The 27,801-nt window shown below is 39.6% G+C and overlaps 1 protein-coding gene across 1 annotated transcript in view; it reads left to right on the forward strand.

The window, feature by feature from the left end:
- RSF1 (remodeling and spacing factor 1) overlaps positions 1–27,801 on the forward strand; it is a gene marked incomplete at its 3' end in the record, with an annotated part of 62,147 nt that overhangs the window by 13,485 nt on the left and 20,861 nt on the right. The window contains exons 2-6 of the mRNA XM_082014230.1: positions 11,083–11,174; positions 15,549–15,641; positions 17,191–17,396; positions 20,175–20,332; positions 23,650–25,376. Of these exons, the coding sequence (XP_081870356.1) occupies positions 11,083–11,174; positions 15,549–15,641; positions 17,191–17,396; positions 20,175–20,332; positions 23,650–25,376 (2,276 nt within the window). The remainder of the gene's footprint in view (positions 1–11,082; positions 11,175–15,548; positions 15,642–17,190; positions 17,397–20,174; positions 20,333–23,649; positions 25,377–27,801) is intronic.

Raw genomic sequence — 27,801 nt, forward strand, 5'->3', positions numbered from 1 at the left:
AATGGTAGCTAGAAACTCATCGTCCCTTCAGGCTGTTCCCCTTATCTTTCTTTCTAGCTCAGATTAAAAGTTGTGTAAAAGGTGGCCAGCGGCAACTGAGCCTGAGTTACGGGGAGGTACCAGTGCTGCCAGTCTGGCAAACTGGTCTGTGGGTTTGAGTTTGCCTAGACAGATAGTAGATGATGTTGATCCCAAAGCTAAGAGTCTTGGCTACCCCTGTGAAGCTGCAACAGCCCCAAAGTTATAACCGTTTCTTGCAATTAAAAGAATTACATTAATGGGGGTAGATATTTTAATAGTGTTAGCAGGTCAAAACATGAGTTTGCTGATAAAAGTTTATACTTGAGGTGGGTGTTTCAAGGAATGAAGCTTCTGTGAATCCTCACTTTGCATGAGATTTCAGTTATCAGCTTGCAAGAGGACGCAAGCAGTTTCCTTTTTCTTTAAGTCAAAATAAGTCTTTATTTTAGACCTAAGCTTAAGAAAGTTGGTCAAAACCCACACTGTTTCTGTGTACTACTAGCACTTTGTCAGGCAACTGGCTTGGACAGTTTTGCTGCTTACATTTCTATTCTCACTTGCTTCCTGGGTTTCTTAAGAAATAGCGGAGAAAAAGTTACTACTAGCTGTGAAACCATTTAAAAGAAGTCTCAAATTCTGTGCTAATTGGATTAAACTTGTAAAATTTTTGGTTTGTGATCACGAATTCATCTGTAGAATGACTTTCATCCAGCTGTGTGACTGCCGCCTTTCATGGAAATCTTTGTCGTCTGCTGGAAATGTTGGTCTCTTCTGACTGTTTTGCCTACATCTTTTGAAATGTGGTGTGTCTCTTTCTGGATAGCTGGTATTTTTAAAAAATATTTTACATTTTCTCTTGCACTGCTGATAAATTAATGAACTGATACTACCTTAGAGCAGAACAAACATGCAGTTACTTATTTCCAACTATGTGCTGCATTGCAGAATGACTCGCATTGGCTTCACCTGCAAAGTTTGCCCATGCTGATCCTTTGAAGAAAACTCATGCTCACGTAATGTTGCTGTTTGTAAAATACCAAATGCTTACTGAGTAGCACTCAGTTTTTTTACACAAGTTAGTCACTGCTGAATGTTTTGCAAAATACAAAATACACATATTCATTGCATGGTTATGTTCGTATACCTCATCAGGGTCCAGTAAATTAATTTTTTTTTTTTTTTTTATTGAGAGACCTAAGTTTGCGAGACTAAATTTTCAAGAAGAGGTGTCTGCGATATTTGACAGTTAGAGAAACTGCCAAGAAGCATTCACCTGTTGATACCATTCAGTAAAGCTGTTGTGTAAATGAAAGATGAATCTCAGAGTAAAAATGAGACTTATTTGAAGTGCAGATTGGATCACTGGTGACTAGAGAAAAAACACTCTATTTCTGAAGTTGAATCCAGAAAAGGGCAGAAATATCTTTGTTGTAGATCTCATTTGATATATGAAAAAGGATAACTCTTTCTGTTGTGTTTTTTTTTTTCTTTTCCACTAAAGACTGAGGAATGAGAACCTCAAACCTTGGTAATGAAATTTGTTTTAGAAAAGTGATTTTTATTCAACCTGCTCTGATTCTTTTTTTATTTTTAATACTGCCTTTTTAGTCAAGTGAGAGATGTGGGAGAAAGTGATTTTTATAGTATAATCAACATCCTGCTCTTAATGCCAAAGAAAATTCTCCAACAGTACCTGAGAAATTTAGCAAAATTGATACCCGAGTTGTATTTCTAGTAACTAAACATAGTCAGGAATTAAAAAGCATTTAAATTTGTCCTTGTGTTCATATAATGAACTAAAACAGGACTTGCATTCAACTTATCTTCTAACAGAACATATTAAAGAAGCTTGTTACATTTGTTACGTGAATAAAGCTAAATGAAGCTGAAGCCTCCTTAACACTGACGTATGCAGCTCTATGTTCATATGTTTAATCTTGATTTTCACTTATTTCACTGTGCTGAGGATACTTTAATTTTGTTTAGTAGAACAGGATATATGCTCGTTCTCGAAGTTAAATGCTGCCATGCTTAGCAAATTGATTTTTGTCTGCCAGAAATGTCTGTGCATGAATAAACCTTATGAATGAAGGTCAGATCTGCAATGGTAATTCTGTCTCTAAAGGGGAGCATAAGAGTTCCCCAGTACCTGGTAACACTCCTATATCCCGAAGACCTTCCCCAAGACATTGCATACATTGGTTTTCACTAGAAAAACTTGCCAGAGACTCTACAACAGAATTGATCTCACCAAATGTATTCAGCAAAGCTCAGATGCTTACTTTAGGATGAGCCGACTCTTCCTAATCTACGTGGGCTATAAATGGATTATATGGAACTAGCTCAGGTGTAAATATCTACATTTGCTTAGATGAATTGAACTGCTATGCTGCTTCTCCTTCCAAGATTTTAAGGGCAAATACCTACAAAATTTTGTGAGATAGTTGTAGGGACTAAAGCTCAAGCTCTTTTTTTCCACAGGAATTAAACTCATGATTCCTTTTCTTCTCCTTTCTTTGGGCCCTTGAATCTCGCATTTCTTTTCCATCTGCTTGTCTTCTGCCTGGGCCACCCTACTAGGAGTGGGAATTGTAATTTTGAACCTTCTGAGAGTGAATGAAGGTGTTGAATTCAATTTTACCACTTCTGGGTTGGCTGTGTAACTACTTAGTGTTAGATCAAAAGGTAAACATTGCCATCTCGTCATCTTTCGCTTACATCCTTTTTGGTAAGTGTGAACAGGTCTTCCATTACTGTAATGGCCAGCAGATCACAGAATAATTAAGGTTGGAAAAGACCTTTAAGATCATCAAGTCCAACCATCAACCCAACACCACTATGCCCACTAAGCCGTGTACTGAAGTGCCATGTCTTTTGAACACTTCCAGTGCTGGTGACTCCACCACCTCCCTGGGCAGCCTGTTCCAATGCCTGACCACTCTCTCAAATTTTTTCCTAATATCCTATCTAAACCTCTCCTGGCGCAACTTGAGGCCATTTCCTCTCGTCCTATCACTTGTTGCTTGGGAGAAGAGACCAACACTCCCCTCACCACAGCCCCCTTTCAGGTAGTTGTAGAGAGCGATGGGGTCTCCCCTCAGCCTCCTTTCCTCCAGACTAAATGACCCCAGTTCCCTCAGCTGCTCCTCATCAGACTTGTTCTCCAGACCCCTCACCAGCTTCGTTGCCCTTCTCTGGACACGCTCCAGCACCTCAACGCCTTTCTTGTAGTGAGGGGCCCGACACTGAACACAGGATTCGAGGTGCGGCCTCACCAGTGCCGAGTACAGGGGCACGATCACTTCCCTACTCCTGCTGGCCACACTAGTGCTGATACGGGCCAGGATGCTGTTGGCTTTCTTAGCCACCTGGGCACACTGCTGGCTCATGTTCAGCCGGCTGTCAACCAGCACCCCCAGGTCCTTTTCTGCTGGGCAGCTCTCCAGCCGCTCCTCCCCAAGCCTGTAGCGTTGCATGGGGTTGTTGTGACCCAAGTGCAGAACCTGGCACTTGGCCTTTTTAAACCTCATACAGTTGACCTCAGCCCATTGGTCCAGCCTGTCCAGACCCCTTTGCAGAGCCCTCCTATCCTCCAGCACATCAACACTCCCACCCAACTTGGTGTCATCTGCAAACTTACTGAGGGAGCATTCGATGCCCTCGTCCAGATCATCTGTAAAGATAATAAACAAGAATGGCCCCAGTACTGAGCCCTGGGATACTCAGTCCAGACTGAGCTATGGGTGTCTTTTTTCTGCTGGTCTTTCTGGAGAGTGGTTGCGTTTCCAGATATGTGCCTCTTCAGCATTTCCTACTGAATCCCGTCTGATGAGCTTGCTTCTTGTTTTTTACTAGGGCAAAAACAATGGCCTAACACAGGCAAAACAGGGCATCTTGCATCTCTGCAGTGTGGCTAAGTGTATTCTGCAACACGTCCCAAAGGCTGGGACATGTTGCAGAATACACTGCAGCTCTTCCCTGCTTGGGTCTCCTTCCAGTGAAAAAACCCAAGCTACCAAAATCTCTCTGAAGTATACTTATCCCAGTGTATCAGGAAGCCATGGGGGTGCATACTTGCGCTGAGGAGCTGTGAAGCACTCCAGAGCCCACTGCTGAAGTGTAATCTTTCTGATTACCTTTCAGCTTTGTCATACCTACTCTTTATTTGAGAATTATAATGACACAGTTCAGTGCTAAGGAGGGAAATGAGGATTTTCTGCTCATTGTCTAAGAGTCATGGATAACTATTATAGTTATATTGGAGGCTGAGATACATCAGCAGGCAAGAAAATCCCAGAGTCATCTTAGAAGGTCTCATTTCCTCATTTCTGCTAGCCAGAATGAAAGATACTTGGGCTGCTGTGTCTTTGATGTTACAGGCTGTGGTCCCAGCAGTTTCAGAGGCAAGTGCTTGCATATGCATGAATTAAGGATCAGCAAGTTGAGTGCTCTTAGTGATTTTAGACAGTTGAAATGCACGGTGTGGTCACTGCAAGGGATTTGATGGTGAACAGTGGCAATCTGGTACAACTTTGGATGTTTTCAGTACCTGTTTTTCAGTGCAGTCCGCTTGTTTGCACACTGCTGCCACAGCCTGATTTTTCTCATTCACTGTTCATGTGTCCAGAGTTTGTGGACTTGAGCCCATTTTTTTTATTCAGTACACTTTTTTAAACAGTAAACTGGGCTTTTATTTGCTGTCTTTCCTGGGCTGTTTCCAGTTTCTAAAATAGATCATGTGCTATTTTTTTCCTGCATTGTTTTCAAAGTAATTTTCCTTTCTTCTTTTTTCTACCTCCGTTTCTTTTTCATTGCAGGGCACAGAATGCTCTTCTTCCTAAATTTTACGCTTTATTCTAACATCAGCCTTGCTTTTGTTAACCTTTCTGCTGTTGCTTAATATATTAGCTTAAAAAGCCCCCAACATTGCTAGGAACTTAATAGCCAGAGAATGAAACAGAGGGGACTTGTGAAAGATTAAACCATCCTCTAACTGCTAAGGGGCTGCTCAAAAAGGGCTGTGTAGGGATTTTGTTTAGATTGGTGTGGTCTTCAACTCCAGCTTCAAGAGTTATGCTGATGACAATGCATATGATTTTCTTCATCTTGGTTTCAGGTGTAGTGAGAAGGTGACTGATGGTAGGTGGGCATTAGAGAGCACAAACATAATCGAATTGATTTGTGGGCAATGGAAGAGGGTAGAATAAAAAAAAAGGGAGGAAAGGGTGCTCAATAACAATTTTGACAAATAGGTGGCAAATTTTAAATAATTGAAAATCATCTCAGTTAAAATTAGAGCTAAGTTTTAAGGTCACATCCCAGTTTCAGTGAGGACTAGTGCAGTGAAGTCAGTATGCAACTCCGATAGCAAGGTCTGTTAGGTTGGTGACACAACTTACTGTAAGAACTGGGGCTGGAAAAGGCTTTTTGGTCCCTATGCAAAGCACTGTCCACATTGGTCACAATTCATTCACAAGCAGCAGCGAAGGAGGTGGTGTGCTGGCATCCTTGCATGGGGATGGGTGGGAGGGGGTTTATCAGCAAGATAATCTTAACTTTGCTGAGTAATGGCAGAATAGTGGGTGCTCTGGATAGTTCAGGTGAGTGGAGAGTCTTCTAATAGGTCTTTGTACAGATAATAGATATGAAGGTACTCGGATATTTGTATGGAAATGATCTAGCTGCTGAGCATCCGTATTTCAAAGTACTTTTCTAGGATAACAATGTCATTTAAATGTGAGTGTGGTTGGTTTGTTTTTAATGCCTGCCAAAATCTTTCTAGGAACAGGATATAAAACTGCTACTTGGTGACTTGTTCTTTCTGTTTTCATCTTAGTTTTAATTACAGCATGTTTGATTGCTCTTTTCATTCACTCAGGCGGCAGAGCGGTTACTTTTTTTTTTCCCCATGTGTGTCTTTTATGGGCACACAACTTGGTAGATGGAAATACTCATCAAGTGACTCAGCTAGAAAATAAGATCTTTAGATTGTCCTTTGGAACAGGAACTACTGCTTTTTTGTGTTGGGAAACACTATAGAGGTCAAATGCTTGAAGTTTTTTTTTTTTGTTATGCCAAGCTTGCTGCACGAATATGGGTCTCCTTATTATCAGAGTTATTTGTCAGAGGTTCACTGTAACCATACTAGAGGTTTTGTCCTTCCATGTGTTTTTTTTATGGTGAGTTCATAGCAAGGCCTTTATTCTTCTCTATGGTCTATAAACTTCTTAATAATGCATCCCAACTATAGGGATCTCCCGTTTTCCTGATACTAAGAGTTGAGATAAGAAACAAGTCAGATAGCTCCTTAGAGAATATTTATGTTTGCATAAACCAGCGCTGCTGCTGAAGGAGATCCTATCCCCTTTCTTTTCCCAAGTGTTTCGCGAGCTATTTAATGAATGAGATGAGGAACTTACCTTTGGTTGAAACTAATTTAGAAGACAAAGTGTTTGCTGCCTCAGACTGCTCATGGGACTTCAGACTTCTGCACAGAAACAGAGGAGAATATTGAAGATGTTAGAAATGTGGTCACTTGTCTGTTGGGTACTCTTGTGCCTTTCGTAAGGGATGCATGCCACCAGTTTTAAGCAAATTTATACGTAAGGGCTTGTCTCTAGAGGGAATTAAGTGCATGTTTAGTGTGTGGTGGGCTAAGTGGTAAATTTGCCATGTAGTTTGCAACTCTTCATCATCTCTTGCCTTTGCACGTGCTTCTGGTTCAAGCTCCCTCCAGCACTGACAGTGGAAGGAGCTGAACGTGGTGGGAGCTCTCTTATATCTGCTTGCCATTAAACTCTTTGCACAGGGTGCCAGTGGCTAATACACATCAATTCTGTGCAGGTTCCTGTGAGCTACCTGCCCGTGGTAGAAAAGAAGGGGAGGGGGGAGATTATTAATGATCCCGTCGATCTCTGCTGTCACCTGCTTAGCATGGTTTTATTTGACAGTGAAGTCACAGTGTGCAGAGGTAATTTTGGTCAAGGGAGAAAGATGAAAAGGAGCAAACTGTTAACGGAAATATTTGCCCTGTATATCTTATGAGTCACTTTTTTTTTTCTTCCACTTGCCAAAACAAGTTAGCATGGAAAAAGGTTTTACTAGTATAACTGGGAAGACCTGTTTGTGTTCATGAAGCATGAAAACTGCCAGCAGCCTTTGCATCCCAAAATGTTACTTCTTGTTCCCTGCAGTGCAAGGGTTCAGTGTGCTGTTCCCTTACCTCTGGAGGGACAGAGGTGGCAGAGGCTTTGCAAACCAGGGACTCTGCGTACGCCGTGGTTCTGATTTTCCCCTCTGTGTCCAGCACTGATCCAGATCTGATGCAAAGCTTTTTTATTTGTAATCATTTTCCAAATAACAAGTTCCCCCTATCCTCCCTCTAGAGCCAGGGCTTTGTGTCTCATCTACTTTTTCTGTTTCCCTCCTCTATTACAATATTGTTTAGGTGAGTGTTCATCTGTGAGCATATTAATTTTGGCAGGGAAAATAAGTAGAGGTGAAAAGGGGTTATGGCTATACGGGGAGGTGTTAATGGGAACCCACAACCAGGTCTTTAATCCGTGGTAGTGCAGGTGTTTGAACGTTACAGCTTTTCTAACCAGATGATGGGGTTTCCACGTGTTCATACTTTTTCTTTTCTGTTCCAATTTTCTGTCTTCCCCAAATTTATTAGAAGTGTGTGACTGATGTGTGAGACGTTCACTGAAATACTGGAGTAGGTAGAATAGTGTTCAAAGGATATTGTATGAGGCCCAGGCAACAGCCTGCCCTCCAGGAAAGTGCAGGACTTAAATTGGCTAAACTCCACCAGAAGCCCTATAATTGTATATACAGTGACTCATTCTTTCTGACTCATGGCTTCTTCCTATGAAAAGTCTGTATTTTTTTAATATCTAGCAGATGGCACCATGGTTTGATTATACTTGATTCTTTGAAACAGTTTGGAGTGTTTTTTTTTTTTTTTAAATAGTGCTGTGCAATTCTTATTAGCCCTGTGCACAGAGTCCTGGTGTTTTCTGCACCAATTAAGTGTATTCTATGAAGGTTTTAGAGAGCTACTGTATTACTTTCCAGAGAGATCAGAGTTTCATAAAAGTTTGAGAATATCATTCAGATTTAGGTTTTTTAATATGTTCCATCACACTTTTTTTGGTCAAAACCTTACGCAGATTGGCTATTATGCAAGAAGGATGCTATGTATTGTTCCTTCCCCTATGTGAAATTTAAAAAAAATGCAAAACGTTACTAGTTTATTGTACAAGTTCCTGAAATGAATGATGTAAGTCCCACTTGAATGGAGATGGTATTTTACACAGGAGATGATAGTCTACAGTCGTTACTTAAAAAAAACAAACAGCACCACAACCCAAAAGTAATTACACTTCATGTTCGTTATCTTTAGTATGTTAGAAGTAGGATTAGAAGAGCTTTGTAAAATGATCCTTATTGATGTCCCACTTAAGCAAACTCTTGTCAAGTATTCTTTTTCTATTCTTAATAAAAGTAAGTTAATTTAAAGTTATGCAGGTTCGATGCTTTTCTGAGACGACTGCAATGTTAGTCTCGTTTGCTAGCGCACTTCTACTCCTTGCCAAATAAGCGTTCTGGAAAAGGATGGATTTTCTACCACTCTTTAGCCTTCCTGCCACCCCTCCCTCAGCTGGTATTTCGGGGCAACTCAGGTGTACACTGCTGCATATATTATTTACAGTTACTTTCCTTTCAATATGGAGTTTGTTTCTCAGTCCCATGAGCTTCTCCTCCCGCTGTGGTTCAGGCACTCTGGCTGGTCAGGCTGCACTTGGCACACTCCCTAGTTTCTGCCTGCAAACTGGACATCAGGTTTCTTCTCCGAATCTCCCACCTCGTTCCTTAGAGCAAGGAGGATAGTGTGCCATTCCTCTAAGCTTACTAGGGAACTGGCGAGAAGCCAGCCTAGAGATCTGGTCCTTAATATTGTTATGATACACAAAAAACATCTTGAGAGGGTAATAAATAAATGGAGAATTAATTTGGAATGTTTTGTGATGTTTATTTGTGAAAATAACCACATCAATACATCATAAAGACCCTAGAAATGCAAGAGCTGAAACGCTGGACTCTCGGAAAAGAAGCAAGGTTTCTGTAGGTACTAACACAAATCACAGTAAGTGCTAACCAAGGATGTGCAGAATGACATTCCAATTTTTCAATTTTTAACATTCTCCATTTCTTCTAAGACTAACACTCTAGCAAAGGTTTTTGTGGTGACTGAGGATTTGATGATTCGAAACAAATCACCTGTGCCTCTTTAAACTAGGATTCCAAGCAGTATGTACCCATTTAAAAAAATCTGATTAAAAACAAACAAACAAAAAAAGATGCAGAACAAAAGCTTTGATCCAGCAAGATTTTGAATACTCTGGCGCAGTTCCATGTCACACACACACAAGCTGAGGTTTAATCGTACGAGTCTGCTTTGGTAGAATTGCTCATGGGTATAAAGTGCTTTGTGCTTAATTCTGTTAGTGACAACTGCTCAGCACCTATCGGGGTTAAAACCTTTGATCTTGTTCCTTTTAAATATGTGGTAGTTTAATTTATGAAATGCACTAACTTTCAGCAAAACCAAAGAAGAAATGTGCTAGGTTCCTTCAATATGTAATGGTAATGGAAAGAATACAAACGGAATGAAAGAGGAAAAAGTCAGGACTAATTTCGAGTTGCTTATGAATTATTTACATTTAAAGGACATTTCTTTTTGGGTACCAGGCTGCTACTTTATCTATTTATTGAAGGAGTTTGTGTATTTAAATTTCTGGCTGCAAACCGACAGAGATTATCTACTTCTGAAATAACACAGGCATTTTCATTAGACTGATATTTTACCAGCTCGCTATGTTCACCTGAAAATAGAGGCATTTGATTGAAAAACAGACATCAGTTAGGTGGAATCAACTTAAATATTGAAAAGATTCACACATACTAAAATGTTACATAAATAAATAGTGTCTCAGTAAGGTCTAGTTCAGAACAAACACATTTGGTGTCCCAGCTCTCTATCCTGTGTCAAGTAATGCTACTAGACCAGCAGAAAAAACATAATCATAGATTACGATCATAAACGTTCTTGGGTCTTCAACTTTTAAAGCATGTGTGCAAAGAGTAATGTCAATGCTCTCAGAAAATAAAACTGTATGCAAAGAGTGTAGAAACAAAAGTACTTGAAAAGTTAATTTCTTTAAGTTTTTCCTCAACAAATTACAAGTGAGAGAACTCACGTCACTGGGCATGTAGAGTTGCATTAATAATTATCAGTAACATATTTTTTAAAAGTTATACTACACTGTAACTTATAAAATTGATGTTCTGCAAATTTGCCACTGGATGGTGCCAGATTGATTTATAAATCACAGATGTGAGCTAAGAGGAGATGTTGAAGGGATATCTGTGGAGCGTACACAAAGAGATAAGTAAAATTTGGTTGGAAAACTTCGATTCTATGATGGCACTGGTGCAGCTGTACTTGGCAGCAGTTCTGGCCTCCATCCCTCAAGCCCCAGATCTCGAGTCCCTCTCTGTCCCTCCAGTACAAAAGACAGTAAGTATATAGCAAAAGCTACACCTGTGTGGACAAAGTTTCTGGAACATTTCTCCCATAGCACGCACCCAGCCAAAAATAGTTTGGATTCAATGATATGCCAGGCTTTGGGAGTTTCTGGAGGCAGCTGCAGGTGTGCTGCTCATGGTAGTACTTTTGTAGGTGTTTGACTGATGCAGTTCCTGTCCAGTTGCTGCCAAAATCTTTACATATTTATCACTGAGGTCTGAGTTTAAGGAAGGGCACAGGAAGGGCAATGATCATCGTAAATGTAAATCTAAACCCAAAGACCCAGATTAACCTTCTTCCGTCTCTCAGTTGTGGGGCTGCTCTTTAGCAGACTTTAAGTTATTATGTTTTATTAAACTTTTTCAATTTGTCACAGTGTTGCAGTGTTATCAGTGTTTAGCATTGACCTATATTTGCACCAGTCTTCATAATGTCTTTTTTTTTTTTTCTTCTCTCTCTCAATACTGCAGTTCCAAAAGAATTGGTGGAGCTTCACTTGAAACTGATGAGAAAGATTGGGAAGTCTGTCACAGCAGACAGATGGGAAAAATATTTGATCAAGGTACAATATGTGCGTTGTATTACTCTGCAATGCTGGAATATGGTCATGATGAGCTGTTGTGTCAGCAGTCCCTGGTATGAATTATAGTGAGCCTTGGGCTGTGTTGTAGCCAACATGGATGAGCATGCCCAGGCTTCAGTTGCATAAGATCCCAGCTAAACTTTCAGTCTGCCTAGGCTGGTGTTTTAAAAAAAAAAAAAAAAAGGAAAAAAAAAATCTCTGAAAACAGACAATATCTTCTGCATGCAAAAGAGTGTACACTGTCATACCTGGTGGTAAAGTGCTTTTTTGGGCATGAAGATAAATAATAAATTAAAGAAGAAGAATTAGTAGCCTGCAAATGGGCTAAATTGAGCAGAGAGATTTACAGTTAACAATTCATTTGTATATCAATTGTATGGATATGATTTAATTGTGTTTTGGGTGTTATTCATATAGGGACTAACCATACAGAGTTCTTGTAGCATGTGTTAATAATAAATGAAATTATTGCCGTGATTTATATCTGTACGCTCAGAATGGCAGAGCTAAGGTGAAAATGTAGTTATGCATCAGTAAAATTATAGCATCCCATTCTTTTACATAATTCTATATTGGTATTTTAATTGTGGCTGTGCCATTGTTGGCACATCACATGCAAATAGGTTTCAGTTTAAAGAATTTACACTGCTTCAGAAAGTAAAAATACACAAATATTCAAAATCAGTAGGTTACCATTTCCCCTCTGGATATGTTCCATGTGCCTTTTAATCCACAGAAACGTAGTCTTGGTGTTATCTGTACTGCTGTACATAATACAGCATTATGGTAATAGCAGCAATACAAGTAACGGCCCGTGGCAAATCCAGTTGCCGTTTGCCCACTCAAGCGCTATCTCTAAGCTTTACAGAGAGGGGGCTTTGTCTTGAGGGTTTGTGTAGTCTGAAGATGATGATGTTTGTAGGACTGGGAGTATGTCAGGAAATAGCCTGTGGAAGGGCCTTAGGACAAACCTAACCTCTTAACCAGTTATAAAGTATTTATGATGATGCTTTAAAATAATAATGTAGTAATTTATGTAACTTTCGTGTCCTTCCTATATTACCGAGTACTGTAGTTATTGAATTTTGTTAAATTCCTTAATATACCAAAAAGCCATTGCAGCAAGCTGAGAAAACCCAACTCTGACTAGTGAACTTACGTACCCCACTGAAGCCACTTACCACTTGTGTGGTGAGCAGAAAGCAGAGGGAGAAAACAACTGTATGAGGGAGTATTTTGGAAAATCTTCCTTCAGCAGGCATTGGAAGAATGGGGAAGCAGTAAGGAAACCTTCCCACACAGTCCTGTTAAGACCAAGTAAGCAGTAATAAATTCTACTTCATTTAACAGCCTCCAGAGCTAACTTGAAGCTTATTCTAGCCAGCAGTTCAAAAGAACTTTGACAAGCAAAAGAATTTAAATATAACTAATTAGAGAGGTATGCTAATATTGTCCCTATTTCAAAGGGGTATAATTAATTTAGAAAAACAACAAAGAGTATTGGGAAAAGCCGGGAAAAACTGAAAAGGTGTGGAACCATTGAGAGCATTCTTGCAGTATTGTTTGACATACTGACATACTCTTAAGAGGCAACGTTGACCTGTTTTTCCTTTGTTAGAAACTACTAATGTGTTGCTTTCATAAAACAAGGTTTGATACATTCTAGATGCGATCATTTTCTTTTCTTATTTAAGAGGAAACTTTGAGGAGGACATTCAAACTTACATGCTCTTAATTTTTATGCACGCATATATTATTATATGCTTTGCTTATATACCAACTGCTTATAAGTTATGCTTTGACTGCCATGCTTATAAAGAGCATCATTAAAAATTGTCTCTAAGCTATGGCTGGTGTTTTGACAGATGAATGTATTTTGGGATAGGAAGTGAACGTGGTGGTTGAGTTCTTTCCCTTTCCTCTTCTGAGGGTGGACCACCCAGGTTGGCTTACCGGTGTACACACAAGTCCTATTTGTAAGAAAATGGCTATAGGGCTCCAGGAATCCTTCTCCTCTGCTCAAGGAATGTATGTGGTCATGTGTGGCCAAGGTGAAGAAATGGCTTGTCCTAAGCGTGTTAACATCTAAGAGGAACTGTCCAGCTTAGCTGTTTTTTGAGAAGCGCGTGGTTGCATTGATCCAGACTGCACTGTCTCCTGACAAAATGTTTTACTTGACTATTGTCAAACATATCTTGCATTCTTACACAGATGAGATTTCTCCAGACTGGTCCGTCTGGAACCTTCAACCCTGAAATTGGCACATTCTGAACACACTGTCTTTTCTGCCCCGATTGTTAGAATTCAGGTGTCTATAGTGCCACCCAAGCAGACTCCTCTGCTGTGTCTTCCTGTTTCATTGTTTAAAGTGAACGTTCGGAGCATGGTAATAGTAAGTGTCAGATGCCATCGTAGCTGCTTTGGAAATATTTGAAAGACATACGTTTCAGCATCTCTTTCGCAGGGTGGGAAGGTGCTGACCGCTCTTTAGCACATAGAAGACAACAGCTCCTGCAAGCAGCAGGTTTTTTGATCAGTGTGAAACGTCCCTCTCTATGAAGGCAGAGAGTAACATTTCAGTGCAGCCTGAACCAATGAGATCTGTAGTTCAGGGTTGTGACAGTACTTGTCAGGAGAAAGCACCATCATCTGTTTTTTAATTGTCAAAATGTAGTCGTTGCAGTTTGAACAGACGCTTCATCAGCTCTGATGTCTCTGAGCTGTTGCTTTGACAATCACACACTTCCGCAGCACATGAAACTTCTCATTATTGCTCTCATACCTAATGAGTAAGTAATGAACAGCGACTGGTACGTGCCCTTAGCAAGGGTTTTGGTACATGGTTTCCCGGCGTTCTTCACATTACATCATTGAAAATGAGAGAGCGAGCGAGCAGCAATTCTCTCTCGCTGTGAGCTTTGGCTTTGTGTCAGAGAAGTACCCACGTAATGTTCCTTATCTTGGAGCAGGAAAAGCTGCTGTCCGGCGGGGTTCATTGTCACCAGAGAGCACTCTCTTCACCGTTCCCTGTAGGTCACCGTTTGAAGTCAGAGCATGATTTATGGCATGGCTGAGCTGATCGAATCGCAGGCTTACCCTTGGGCCAGTTAAGAACCGGTGTCCGTACGAGGGATAGCAGAGGGCAGGTGGCATGGCCGTGGGGACAGAGGAGGGGTAGCTGCACCTTTCTTGGTTGTAGCCCACATGGAATTTTACAACACAGATCAGCTGATCTGTACTTCTGGTGGGTGAAATTCAGGATTATTTTTATTGCCGTTTCCAGAGAAAGCTGCTTTCAGATGTGATTTACAAGTTTTTTAAGTAGATTAGTGACTGTATCTTGTGTTTAATAGTAATTTGGTGATTGGGAGACTGCACTGTTTTGATTAAGTCCGTTCAGCGGGGCTTTGCTTCCTTGCAGATTGAAGGGCAGCGGTACCTCGTGTGTTCATTTGGGCAGTTGTGATTCAACGGTGGTACTTCAAAATAATTTTGACTGGCGATAGAGCCATGATTAGCTTTCTCCTCCTTCTAATGGGTATTTCCACTAGAATAGCCTCACTGATGGGAGACTGCTATGTGTCCTCAGTTGATAAGCATCTCTTTTCTTCTTGTGAGAGCTGTCCTAAGCATGTCCGAGTTGTTTAGGAAGAGAGGGAATTCCTTCGCCACCATTATTACTGGAGCTCCTGCTGATTCAATCTATTTATCCTCTACTGCTGCTTTTTTTTCTGCATTCCATTTTTGGGTTCCCACCCTCCCATATTGGCTCTATTGAATTTATTTGCTTTAAGCAAGTTGAACTTTACTATACTTACAGTATTTTAAAATATTTATCAAGCAGTGTGAAGCCCAAGATATTTCCTAAAGAATAATAATTCCACAGCGTGGCGTGAACAGCAGTTGCATTTGGTACCTGCAGTAGAGTTGTAGGACTTAGGGGGCCCCAAGAGACCTTGGCAGCTTATGTGCTAAGTGCTGTAAAGACATGTAATAAGAACTCACGTCTGCTCAAGAGAATTGATATTCTAAATAGACAAGTCAGAAATAGAGAAATGGGAGACTTTGCACAGCCAAGACAAGGATACCTTCCCAGTTCAGAGTTGTGCTGCCTCATTTAAGAGGTTTAGAGAAGTTGGTGGTGATCAGGGCCTCGATGACATACGCTCTTCCATGGAGATTTACCAGAGCTTCCCAACCTACTCCAGTTTTATTTTTTAATTTTTGTGTGAGGCTTTCTGACTTGCAGTCCTGAAGAGATGGTGTATAATTGTTACTGCAGTAAGGTTCTATTAATACAAAAGTTGCTTTTACCCACTAACCCTAGCAATCTTTGTATTTTGTTTGTGACAGATATGCCAAGAATTCAACAGCACTTGGGCTTGGGAGATGGAAAAAAAAGGATACCTAGAAATGAGCGTTGAATGCAAACTGGGGATTCTGAAGGTACACATTCATCAGCTAAGCTTCTAAATGACTTTTTCCTCACTCGCTCAAGTATCTTGGAGATTTGGCTTTCTCACTCGCTTAAACATCTTGCAAATTTAGCTTGACTGAACCAAAAGTAGTTATATTAAATGTGGAGCTGGATCGATGGGCAGAGGCCAACTGTATGAGGTTTAATAAGGCCAAGTGCAGGGTCCTGCACTTTGGCCACAACAACCCCATGCAATGCTACAGGCTTGGGGAGGAGTGGCTGGAGAGCAGCCCGGCGGAAAGGGACCTGGGGGTGCTGGTTGACAGCCGGCTGAACATGAGCCGGCAGTGTGCCCAGGTGGCCAAGAAGGCCAACAGCGTCCTGGCCTGTATCAGCAATAGTGTGGCCAGCAGGAGTAGGGAAGTGATGGTGCCCCTGTACTCGGCACTGGTGAGGCCGCACCTTGAATCCTGTGTTCAGTTTTGGGCCCCTCACTACAAGAAGGATGTTGAGGTGCTGGAGCGTGTCCAGAGAAGGGCAACGAAGCTGGTGAGGGGTCTGGAGCACAAGTCTTATGAGGAGCGGCTGAGGGAACTGGGGTTGTTTAGTCTGGAGAAGAGGAGGCTGAGGGGAGACCTTATCGCTCTCTACAACTACCTGAAAGGGGGTTGTGGCGATGAGGGTGTTGGTCTCTTCTCCCAAGTAACTAGTGATAGGACAAGAGGAAATGGCCTCAAGTTGCGCCAGGGGAGGTTTAGATTGGATATTAGGAAAAATTTCTTCACTGAGAGGGTGGTCAGGCATTGGAACAGGCTGCCCAGGGAGGTGGTGGAGTCGCCATCCCTGGAAGTGTTCAAAAAACGTGTGGATGTGGCGCTTCAGGACATGGTTTAGGGGACATGGTGGTTCTGGATTAATGGTTGGACTTGATGATCTTAAAGGTCCTTTCCAACCTAGTGATTCTGTGATTCTGTGAGCTGATCTTGTAGCAGACATGATACAGTGTTCATTGTAGTGGGATGGGCCCAAACTGAATGGAACGCTTCGCATATTTTTCACACTTTGAAAATTGTTTTGTACTTACTGTTTTGTCAGTAGCTATTTGCCTGTGCAGTACGCTTTTTAAAATGTTTAGTAGCTTGCAATTAGATAAGTTTATCTGAATTCCAAAGGCAAAGATGGGGCTTCATCTTTTCAAGTCTTGAGAAAACTGTTGGGGTTCGTTTCCAAATTATGTATGTGCTTTATTGTAGAATGAGATCATTTGTACTATGTAAAAAAAAAAAAAAACAAAAAACCCTGAAAAAGATTAAAAATAAGCTTTCTAATCTGCACAGGGAAAAAACAAAACCTAAAAACCCCCCCAAAAACCCCAAACAAAACCCCAAATCAGCTAAAAATTGTCTCTCATTTAGAAGCAGCGTGGTCTGGGAAAAAAAGGTAACTGTAGCTAACATGGATCCAATGGGGAGAGGCCTAAAGAGAGGTTCCAAATTACATTGAAAGCAAATGAGCTGATTTTCTTATTTCTGTTTATTTTGATATTTTAACAGTCTTTCTACTTTCTTACTTTTTCAGTATCTCTGTGAATGTCAGTTTGATGACAATCTAAAGTTTAAGAACATAATTAACGAGGAGGATGCTGATGCTATGCGTCTTCAGCCCATTGGCCGAGACAAGGATGGCCTGATGTATTGGTATCAGCTGGATCAGGAGCATAATGTCAGGATGTACATAGAAGAACAGGATGACCAGGATGGATCCACGTGGAAGTGCATTGTTAGGTATTCCTTTTCTTTTTTTATCCCTTTTTTCTTATTTTGTAGGGGTTTTTAGCTACTTGTAACTGGGGTTCAGAAGTTTATTTCAATAAATTTCCATTTCTCACAGAGTAGGATTCATGACAGTGGGATTTTTTTGCTGTCACACGTATGTTTTGGTGAAAAACCATGTCCAGAAATAACTCGCTGATTCCTTGGTAACAGCCAATGTATAATTTGATTTCAGCCTGATCAAGCTACAATGGATGTATGGAAAGGGTGCCAAGAGAAGCCTCTCTTGAGGACGATGGCTCCAGATTGCTCACTGGCCACGTAAATGCTGCAGGAAATTGAGGATGACTCTTGCTTTGTTAACTTCTGCCCTATTAAGACAATTACAAGTGGACAGTTTTGTTCTTGGGGGAATTACATGGCAATTTTAAATTCATGGAACTACAAAACTGTTGTCAATACAAATAGGCACCAAAAATCTTGAGTAGAATTCAGCTCATAGATCACTAACGATGAGGTGCGTGATGTTGATGCAGACTGATTCAGTGCCTCTGGGTCTCAGTTGCTGCAGATGGATCTGTTTAATATTTTATGATATTTTAGCTTCAGATTTATGGGGGTTTGTGATTGTTGTTTTTTTTTTTTGACATACTTTGTTTTTCACTTTCCTACTCTATGCAAAGTATATGGGATCTTTCTGACTGGAAAAAGAATTAGTTTGAAATTTGTTTCATATCTACCAGTTATCTATTTTTTAATTTATCTCCATGTAAACTTTTTAAAAAATTTGATTAGTTCAAAGTGGATTTTAAACTGGACTCAGCAGAATCAACTCTGACTTAAAAAGTACATAGAGATGTAAAAACAGATCTAGAAAAAAGGCAATTTTTTTTTCCTGTTTGTATATTTTAATTTTTGTTTCTGCAGCTTATTTATATATCCATAACTTCAGTAACCAAGGGAGACATACAGAACTGTTTAAACTGCTATCAACAGGCCATAACACGATAAACGTTACTGCCAGTGAAATTTAGACAGCTGTTGTGGGTGAATGAATATATCTGAACAAACCGATCAAAAGCTGAGCGGCATTTGTCTCTCTTCATGCATTATAGAATCCAGTGATCAATGTCAGAAGCAGAAGTAATCAGGGTTCTACTGGGAAGGTTCTGAGACTCCACATTCACAGCAGAAAAACACAGTAATGAGTTGTAAAATCTGAAATGGTTTGAAACCTGTGAGATTCCACAGGGTTGTTGCACTTCCCAGGCTTCCTTTTTTTTTCCTGTAAACCTGGGCAGGACAAATTGCTGAACATTGACTTTGATAAAAGAAATGGGAGATCCTTATTATTCTAGTCTGTTACAAAAACAATGACTCTGTTTTAATCATCACTCATTTGTTATACATTAAGGTGTTTTTTATAGTTCAGACATCCAGCTTAAATATGGAGTTATAGTGTGCTGAGATTTGCATGCTTAGAGACACACAAACATTTTCTCGCTATCATAACTCGAGTATCTGGAGATGTCTAGACAGCTTTGTATTGTTTGCTACATATGCTTAGGATGGGTACTTGCATAAAGTATCTAAATTACTTAATTGCTTTTGAAAATTTCACTTGAATGATGGTGGTTGCTCCTTTGGAGCATGAGCAGAAAACTACAACTTCCTCTCTGCTGAGAGAAAAAAGAGATTTCAAAGAAAAAATGGTGAGGATTGCTAAGACGGCTAAGGCCAAGGGTGGGGTCGTGCACCTGGGTTGGGGCAACCCCTGGTATCAGCACAGGCTGGGGGATGAAGGGATGGAGAGCAGCCCTGCTGAGAAGGACTTGAGGGTCCTGGTGGGTGAAAAGCTGGACAGGAGCCAGCAATGTGTGCTCGCCCAGAAGCCACCCGTGTCCTGGGCTGCCCCCAAAGCCGCGTGGCCAGCAGGGCGAGGGAGGGGATTCTGCCCCTCTGCCCCGCTCGGGGGAGACCCCCCTGCAGTGCTGCGTCCAGCTCTGGAGCCCTCGGCACAGGAGAGACATGGACCTGCTGGAGCGGGGCCAGAGGAGGCCCCAGCAATGCTCCGAGGGCTGGAACAGCTCTGCTGGGAGGACAGGCTGGGAGAGCTGGGGGGGTTCAGCCTGGAGAAGAGAAGGCTCTGGGGAGACCCTCTTGGAGCCTGCCAGGACTTAAAGAGGCTGATAAGAAAGATGGGGACAGACTTTTTATCAGGGCCTGTAGCGATAGGACGAGAGGTGATGGTTTTAAACTAAAGGAGGGTAGATTTAGACTAGATCTAAGGAAGAAATTTTTCACAATGAGGGTGGTGAAGCACTGGCCCAGGTTGCCCAGAGAGGTGGGAGATGCCCCATCCCGGGAAACATCCCATGTCAGGCTGGACGGGGCTCTGAGCAACCTGCTCTAGTTGGGGATGTCCCTGCTTATGGCAGGAAATTGGACAAGATGGCCTTGAAAGGTCCCTTCCAACCCGAGCTCTTTCATGACTATGATAATAAATGAAAGAATAATAGTAGCAACTTGGATCCAGACCCAACAGGACTTGAGTTGAGGTAGATAAGGTCCTTCCAAAAAAATGATTTATTTTAGTATGGATAAATTTGAAGGTTTTTTGACTGCAAAGTTACAGCCACTCTGCTGGGACAGGCATTTCACTATGCTTGTGTAGAAGGTTTGCAGGGCAACATTCATTTAAGCAGATGGCGTTTGTTTATTTTTTATGAACCTCTTTGGGGTGAGTGAGTAAGTGGCTTATCAGACGCTGTTTTTATTTCTGTCATGTAGAAACCGCAATGAGCTTGCCGAGACCCTTGAGCTCTTGAAGGCACAGATTGATCCTGCCCTGTTGAAAAACAGCAATTCTCAGCAGGAGAATTCATCACGTGAAAGCCCAAGCATAGAAGATGAAGACACCAAAAAGGGTGAAGAAGCATCTACACAAGGTTTTACGCCTTCTTTTCTCAAATTTTAAATGTTGTGCTGTGGCAATATTAGAATTTTCAACTTCATGAAAAGCTATGTTAGATTAGGACTTAAAAAAAAAACACCCACAAAAAATGTTTCTGTTCAAAGTAGATCAAGTAAATATTAAATACTTTGAAATTATAAATATTATTGGAGGTTTTTAAGTGCATATAAGGCTCAAGAGTTTATTGATAAGGAGAGCTGTGTATAATTTGTTGTCTACGTAATTTGATTTTTGCTGTACATTTTGTATAATATTGTAAATACTTGTCATTGTATGTTTTTGTGGAGCATTGAACTGTTGCCAAACTTTTCCTGTTCTAGCAACATTAAAATTTTAAAAAGAAAAAAAAAATCTGTTTGTGCAATGCCATGGTTGAAATGAATACCGTTTTGGGTGTGTCGTCTATATTTGCTTTTGAGTTTGAATCAAAAAATATAGGTTGCTTCCATCTGCATGATTTTTTTTGAGAGGACATGAGCTTAAGCTAAAACAATTTAAAGTACTAAAATATTACAGAAGTGGAATGGTCCTTAACTGCCTCCACTGTTCTTATTAACAAAGAACCTTTTTTTCCTTCTTTATTATCATGTCATTGCACATATTTAACAACTTACCTGACTTGTGGATTCATGCATTGGTTTTACATTGGTATCATTTAGCCCAAAGTATTTTGTGTTATAAGAATCTGATCTTTTTTAGGTTATGAAAAGCTAAAAGACTGTTATCCCAAGTAATTTTACCCTAGTTGCTACCTGGTATTATAATTTTGTGAAAAATCTTTTCCTGTATTTTAACAATCAGAAACAAGATTTAAGTATTCCACTGTGTTAGTATGTATTTCTTCAAATCTGTTTAAGTTAATCTGATATATGGAATTAGCCATGGCTAAATTGTCCTTTTGTTACAATTGATCCAATTGTCTTAGATCTGACTATCTGAGAGAGAGACTTGCTATTTTATTCTCATTCTTCGCAACAAACAGTGTAGAACAGAAGAAAGAAATAAAACATTTAGATAAAATTTGAGATGTTGTGGAAGCACGAAAAGTCTACTGTAGAAATTGCAGTAAATTGTGATTAACACCAGCAGAATTGTCTTTCAGTGTAAGATTTCCAATATCTAACTCTGCATATAAGTGACAACATAACCTGTGTGGTTACCGACACTGCAGAATTAATTCCAAGTACAAATCTTGCCTTTGTCTCGCTAAAAACTGGTCAAGCCAGCTTACATCATCTAATGGAGATCTCTACTTCAGATACGATTTCACTTTACATTGAATTCAGGAGGAGCCATTTGAAAACACTTTAAGAAATGTCCCCACTGTAGCTAAGTCCCCAAATCCTGTGGCACACTCGTCTGGGTCAGTACTTGCATTAGGCTGTGTATGGATGCAAAATCACTCCCAGGCACTAGTTCCAGGTATGTAATGAATAATGAAATTATTTACACACGCAGTGATTTAAGTGCAGCCGGCGTATTCACAGAGCACTACTTAGAGCCTTTCAGTTGAGACGCTTTAGTATTTCATCCTGTTAGTCCAGGGACTGCACTCAAAGCCCTTCTAAGGTACCGTGAAAACATATGGGAAGACGTGAGACCTGTTTGCTTTGGCCGCTTCCCAAACAGCATTAAATTAGCTCATACGAAAATAAGGTAAACTGAACCAATGCTTACATGCTTTTTACTAAGCCTGAGTGATGACTCGAATAGTGTTAAGACAACTTGTGCCGACTGAGTCATTTTGTATATACGAAATGCTTTACGAGCAATTCGGGGAGTCAAACTATAGAATAATTGTTGCTTTTTGGTATAGAGAAGTTTGGGGATTCTGGTCGTCCTTGATGTTAGAAGTTTGGGAGAAAGCAGTAGGGCATGGGAAGAAATGGTCGAACAAAGTTTAGACAAAGAAGCGAAGGGAGGGTGGAAGAAAATGGGCACAGAAAAAATATCTCATTCTCACTGTACAGATGAATGTCTTTGAAGAGACAGCTTTTATGTTGCAAGGGGTCAGAGTGGAGACCACTTCTGTGAAGGGCAAAAAACCAGCCTTGAGCCTTCAGAATTGCTTCCAGTCCCTGAGAGATGCATCTCTGACTGCTGATCTAATTGCTGAGGCTTATTTTGATACGGACTTTGTAGCTGAAAATACTACAAAATCTATGAATTCTTCCTCGCTGCTCTTTTAGTTTCCAAAATGCTTAGTTACATGAGAAAAAATAAGTTAGCTGTCACATACTTTCCTCTGTATTATTTCTAACCACTTTGGGAAGCTCTCACCTTGGAAAAGAATTACACTAGTGTGGAGGGAGAGGGGTGAGGTAGAAGGAAAAAAAAAAAATATCATCCTTTTTGTTTGGAGTTATGGCACACTTGCAATAACATCTTCCAGATGGTAGAAGATGCTGTTATGGTATATGCGGTGCTATTATATTTGCTCTTTGCTAATTAGTCCTATCGCTAGCTGACTCAAAAAGTATGGTAAAATAAAAAAAAACCTGAGGGCTTAAGAGGCTATGGTAATGATAAATAATAGACTTAAGTACATAGTAACGAAATAAATGTATGGTTTCCTCTGAATGCTGAACAGTACTTTAAGCTCTGTAGGTTTTTCTGGGATATGTTACTGCTCATTGTGCTTGTTTTAGAAACAGCACATGAAGTGAATGTAGAATATTGTCTGTTATTTGTGTTTTGATAGTATTGAGGAGATGTAGTCATTACCCGGAGAATCTAAATGAATTTTGCCATAAGCCATAATGTTGAATGTCTTGTGTTATTTCTGAACTATTGAAACATAATAGTTAAATATTTCTTGAAATAAAAATGTGTACAAACAGGGGACTGATTTCTATGTGGAATTTCACTTGAAGACTGTGGAATCTTACGCCATGTTCTGGTTTGTGAAATAATTCAGGAACTCAAGTGAGATTTCAAGCTGATGCTTTGTGTGCTTATGACTTAGGTTTTATGTATCCTCTGAAAGTATTGTGGTACTGCTAAAGATGGGGCTGAGATGTCTGTATAAAGAAGGGTAAATCTAGAATTCTGCTGCTGGCTTCTGAAATTTAGGTTTAACTTGGAATATAATTAAACAGAACTGTGATTGTATAGCTAAAAATTGGCAATCCACTCATTTATGACAGTACTGGATAAGCCAGACTCCTAAGAATTCCATGAGAGGGGCTTTGGGTTGTTGGGTTTTTTAAATATGCCTTTGTTTTCATGGATGCTCTTTGTAATGCTGTAGGTCCCCTTGGTTGTTTCATAGTTGTTTTTCTCTGTTAACAGAAAATCAATTAAAAATCAAAGAAGAAAAAGAGGAGGCAGAGGAACAGTCAGTGGAATCGGAAAGCCCTTCTCTTCCTGTAGTGAAAGAAGATGAAAATATGCTGAGAATTGAGAAAGTGGAAGAAAAAGACATTATAAAATTGCCAGTAATAGTAAAATTAGAGAAACCTTCGGAATACAATGAAGAAAAGCAAACTGTCAAAGAAGAAAGTGACTCCTTTAAAGAAAATGTCAAGCCTGTTAAAGTAGAGGTGAAGGAAAATAAGACAGAAACAAAAGACTTAAAAGAAGTAAAAAGTTGTGCGGACAAAATAGCGGTTCATGAGCCGGAGAGGTTAGAATTTTGTGTTAATGTCAAAACTCCTCAAGAAATTGTAGAGAAATCTGTGGAAGAAAGCGAGAAACTTAAAAATGACCAGCAGGCAAAAATACCACTTAAAAAGCGAGAGATCAAGCTGACGGATGACTATGACAGTCCAATAAAGGGGCCCCTGTGTAAATGTGTTACTCCAACAAAGGATGTCTTGAAGGAAGAAGGGAAACAAGAAGAAGAAGCTTTTAAGAGAGTCCCTACAATTACTGCTTTATGTCCTGATGGGAAAGTGCTAGTAAATGGAGAGGTTAGCTGTGAAAAAATTACCCCAAGTGTCATACAAAACAACAAGTCAGAACACTCTGCTAGCACAAAGGAAGACAGCCCCTCGTTAAAAGAGAAAAATGGAAAAAGTGGGGAAAAGGTATTGGACTCCCTAAATTCTGTTAGTAAAATTATAAAAGCGTGCGAGGTTGAGAAAAACGCAGTAACTGTGGTGAAGGAGATAGGGGCTGTGGTCTCTGAGGTTTCTAATCAGAAAGTGCCTTTAAAGGAGGAATCTAGTCCTGGGGAAAGAGAGTCCTTTGACAGCACAACTACTGAAATGGTAGTGGAAGAGTCTTCAAACTCTGAAGACTGTGCCAAAATAACTGAAGAGAAACTAGCCATGAAAATCAAAAAGGACAGACTACCGCCACCCAAAGAATGTTTAGAGATGCTGGAGAAGTCCACAGACACATCTGTTCCTGCAGAACTGCCCAAGCCTGCACTGTCTGATGAAGAGATTTCGAAAAGTAAAGGTGAGTCTGAGGAGAAACCTGATTCTTCAAAAGCTGCCGAGGCACCCCCTTCATCTACTTCTCCTGTTACTTTAGAGGAGCCTGTTTTGGAAAAGGAGGGTTCTGATAGTAAAACAGCTCTACCCGAGGAGAGCAAAGTAGAAGAAAAATCCAGCCCAGAAAAACAAGAGGAGGAGCCAGAAGCTGCCAAGACAGAGCCAGATAGATTAGATGATGCCAACACTAATCTAGAGGACTCCTCAGAGAGTAAAAAGGAATCTCCTCTACCTAAAAGCAAATTTAAATATAAGTTAGTTTCTGAAGAAGAAAACTCTGCAACAGATAATAAAGAAATAACTTCTGAAAGACAGAAAGAAGGAATTAAATTAACAATCAGGATCTCCAGTCGGAAGAGAAAGACAGAAACACCGCCAGAAGAGGTCAGCATTGGCCGCACATTAAGGCGATCTCCGAGAATATCCAAGCCCACTCCAAAAGTTGTGGAGACTCGGGATCAGAAACCTGACAAAAAACGACCCGAAGAGGAAGAGGAGAAACCTGCAGCAGCTCAAAAACCGGAACGAAAAGAAGATGCAAAAAAACAAGAAAAGGAGTCAAATTCTAAGGTTAACAAGGTAATACAGTTTTATTACCCGGGAATAAAGAATACCCAGAGTCTTATCTATAAGGAGAATATACGCTCACATAGGAATATTGAGGATTTTGTTCCTTTGGCCAGCTTTTGCAAGGAACTGGCTTTGCAGTCCAGTTAGGGGACTCGACAAATCTAAAAACGCCCCCTAAGAGAGTGTTGATAAAATCTGTTATTTAACCTAAACTAAGTAGACCAAGTAAACCAGAGTGAATTCTTCTAAGAAATGAAATGATCAGACCTGAGTCAGTCTGGCTGAGTGGCTGAATAGAGACTTCTAGCTCCTTTGGATTTACTAGATGGATGCTTGTTGGTGTCTGCTTGGGCAGGATGATCGTAAGCCACAAAGGAACCAAAAAAAGGGTGAAGAATAAAAATATGACTTCTGTTTCTAGGTGAAGCTAAAGTTATTGTTTTGGTGAGTTTGTGATATAATTTAGCTTTTTTCATACATGGGATATCAATTTTACTTTGGGTGAAGGTGTCTTTTGCATTTGTTTATGCAGCACAGATCTTAAAAGTATGTCAGATAAATATAACACAAAAAGTTAAACATACTTATGTATAGTTTGCTTCTAGGTCTCTGTAATAATAAACACCTTTTATTAATTTATCTTCGCTTTTTTATGGATACAGAGTAAGACAAACAAGGAACAAAAAGTCTGTATTTTTAAGTGTACTCTTGTTATATCAACTTGAAATCCTATTAATTTTTCCACTGCTACAGATTTCCTTACTGATTTTTTTGGTAGTTCTACCAAGACATTCGCTTATGTAGCAAGTTTTCTTTCACACGCTGCTATGTTGAATAACCTTTGTAAAATGAACAGCTGATTTTACAATGAATGATAACACTTATACTGAAAAATTCTGTCATATACATAATGAAAAAAAAGCTTTAAAGATTAAATTTTTTTATTTAAAAATAAATTAAAATCATAGTGATTGTAAGTTCTACAAGTAGTTTCAATTTTGAAGTGCTATTGCTAAAGGAGTTTCAACTTGATCTCTTTTTTTGAAAGACAGATCTAAAAATAATTCCATTTCTAGAGAGATTTTAAAATAAATATGATACAGGAAGACGTTTAAAACTAGTAAGCTTCTGTCATTTTATCAAGATGAAAAATACCCAAATCTTTAATAGGCTATTATGTATTTGTTTTCTTTTAAAGAAGAGCTTTTTTAAAACAGATTTGAAATGATGATGACATATAATGAAGCCTAAACTTAAACTAATACTATCATGGATGTAAAGTACATTTGCTACTAAAGTTTAGTCAACAGTAAAATCAGTAAAGAGCTGGAAATTAATGTTAAGAACCTGAAACAAAATTTTACCAGTATGACACGTACTGCTTTGGTACTAGTCTGCCCTGCAGGAAAAATGAATATTATATACATTTTCATTTATTCAGCTCGTTCAGGTCAATGAGTAGTTTAGTCAAAATTGAAAAATGTTTTGAGTTGAAAAAGCTAGAAGAGTTATTTTCTTTTTTCAATGTCTGGGGAGGGAGGGAGTTGAGAGAATAATGTCTAACATGAATTAACGGGAAGAAAAGCTTCTTTTGTTTCATAAGTTGCTTTAAATATAAAAGATCTTAGTTGCAGAAAGTAGTTGTAAGTAATACAAAATAACAGCCTGAATTTTCATTGAAAACTGGTTTTCATTCAAAATATATTTTAAACAAATCACTAGTAAAACTTACTGTATCTAGAGAATAAGAGTTGTAATTTTCCACTGTGTAAAATGAAAAGGTGGAAGGTCTGAGTAAATGCATGGTAAAACATATGGTTGCTTTATTAAGGTAGATACGACACAAAGGGGTAGATGCCCCTTCGATTAGCAAAAACCAAGCATCAACTGAATCAGTTTTCATGTAAGAAAAATAATGGAAGAGTATAAAAGTGAAAGATTACCTTAATACAAGTTATGCACTTAAAAGGTGCAGTGATTTTTATTTCAGAAAGGTATGCCCATCTTAGAGGAAAGCACCAGAAACACTTAATATACTTGTTAAGAGTGCAAACAAGTTTCCTAAAGCAAAATAAAAGACATAAAATGTACATGGGGAGGGAAGAAGATTCTCTTTGGGTTGAGGAAGGCTGTCATCAAGAAGTCGGAAAATTTAAATGTGGAATTTACCATGTTCACAAGCAAGTTCACCTTGTCAAAACAGAAAAAAGGGTCTGAGTGACAAATTTGTCTTCCTCCTTTTAAATCTGGTTTGAAAATATCTTTCTGCAGGTAGACAGGAATCTTTCTCCCTTTATTATCCTGTTGGATTTTAAGGCTCTTTGAAAGACAATCTGTTCATTGAAATGCTGTGTTGTAAATTTACTGCAACTGTTCTGATTGAAATGAATCACTGCAGAGAAAGATGTTTTTTAAGGTGTGGGAAGAAACTCTG

Source organism: Phaethon aethereus (genome assembly GCF_964289735.1).
Source record: "Phaethon aethereus genome assembly, chromosome: 1".
Taxonomy (NCBI): Eukaryota; Metazoa; Chordata; class Aves; order Phaethontiformes; family Phaethontidae; genus Phaethon; species Phaethon aethereus.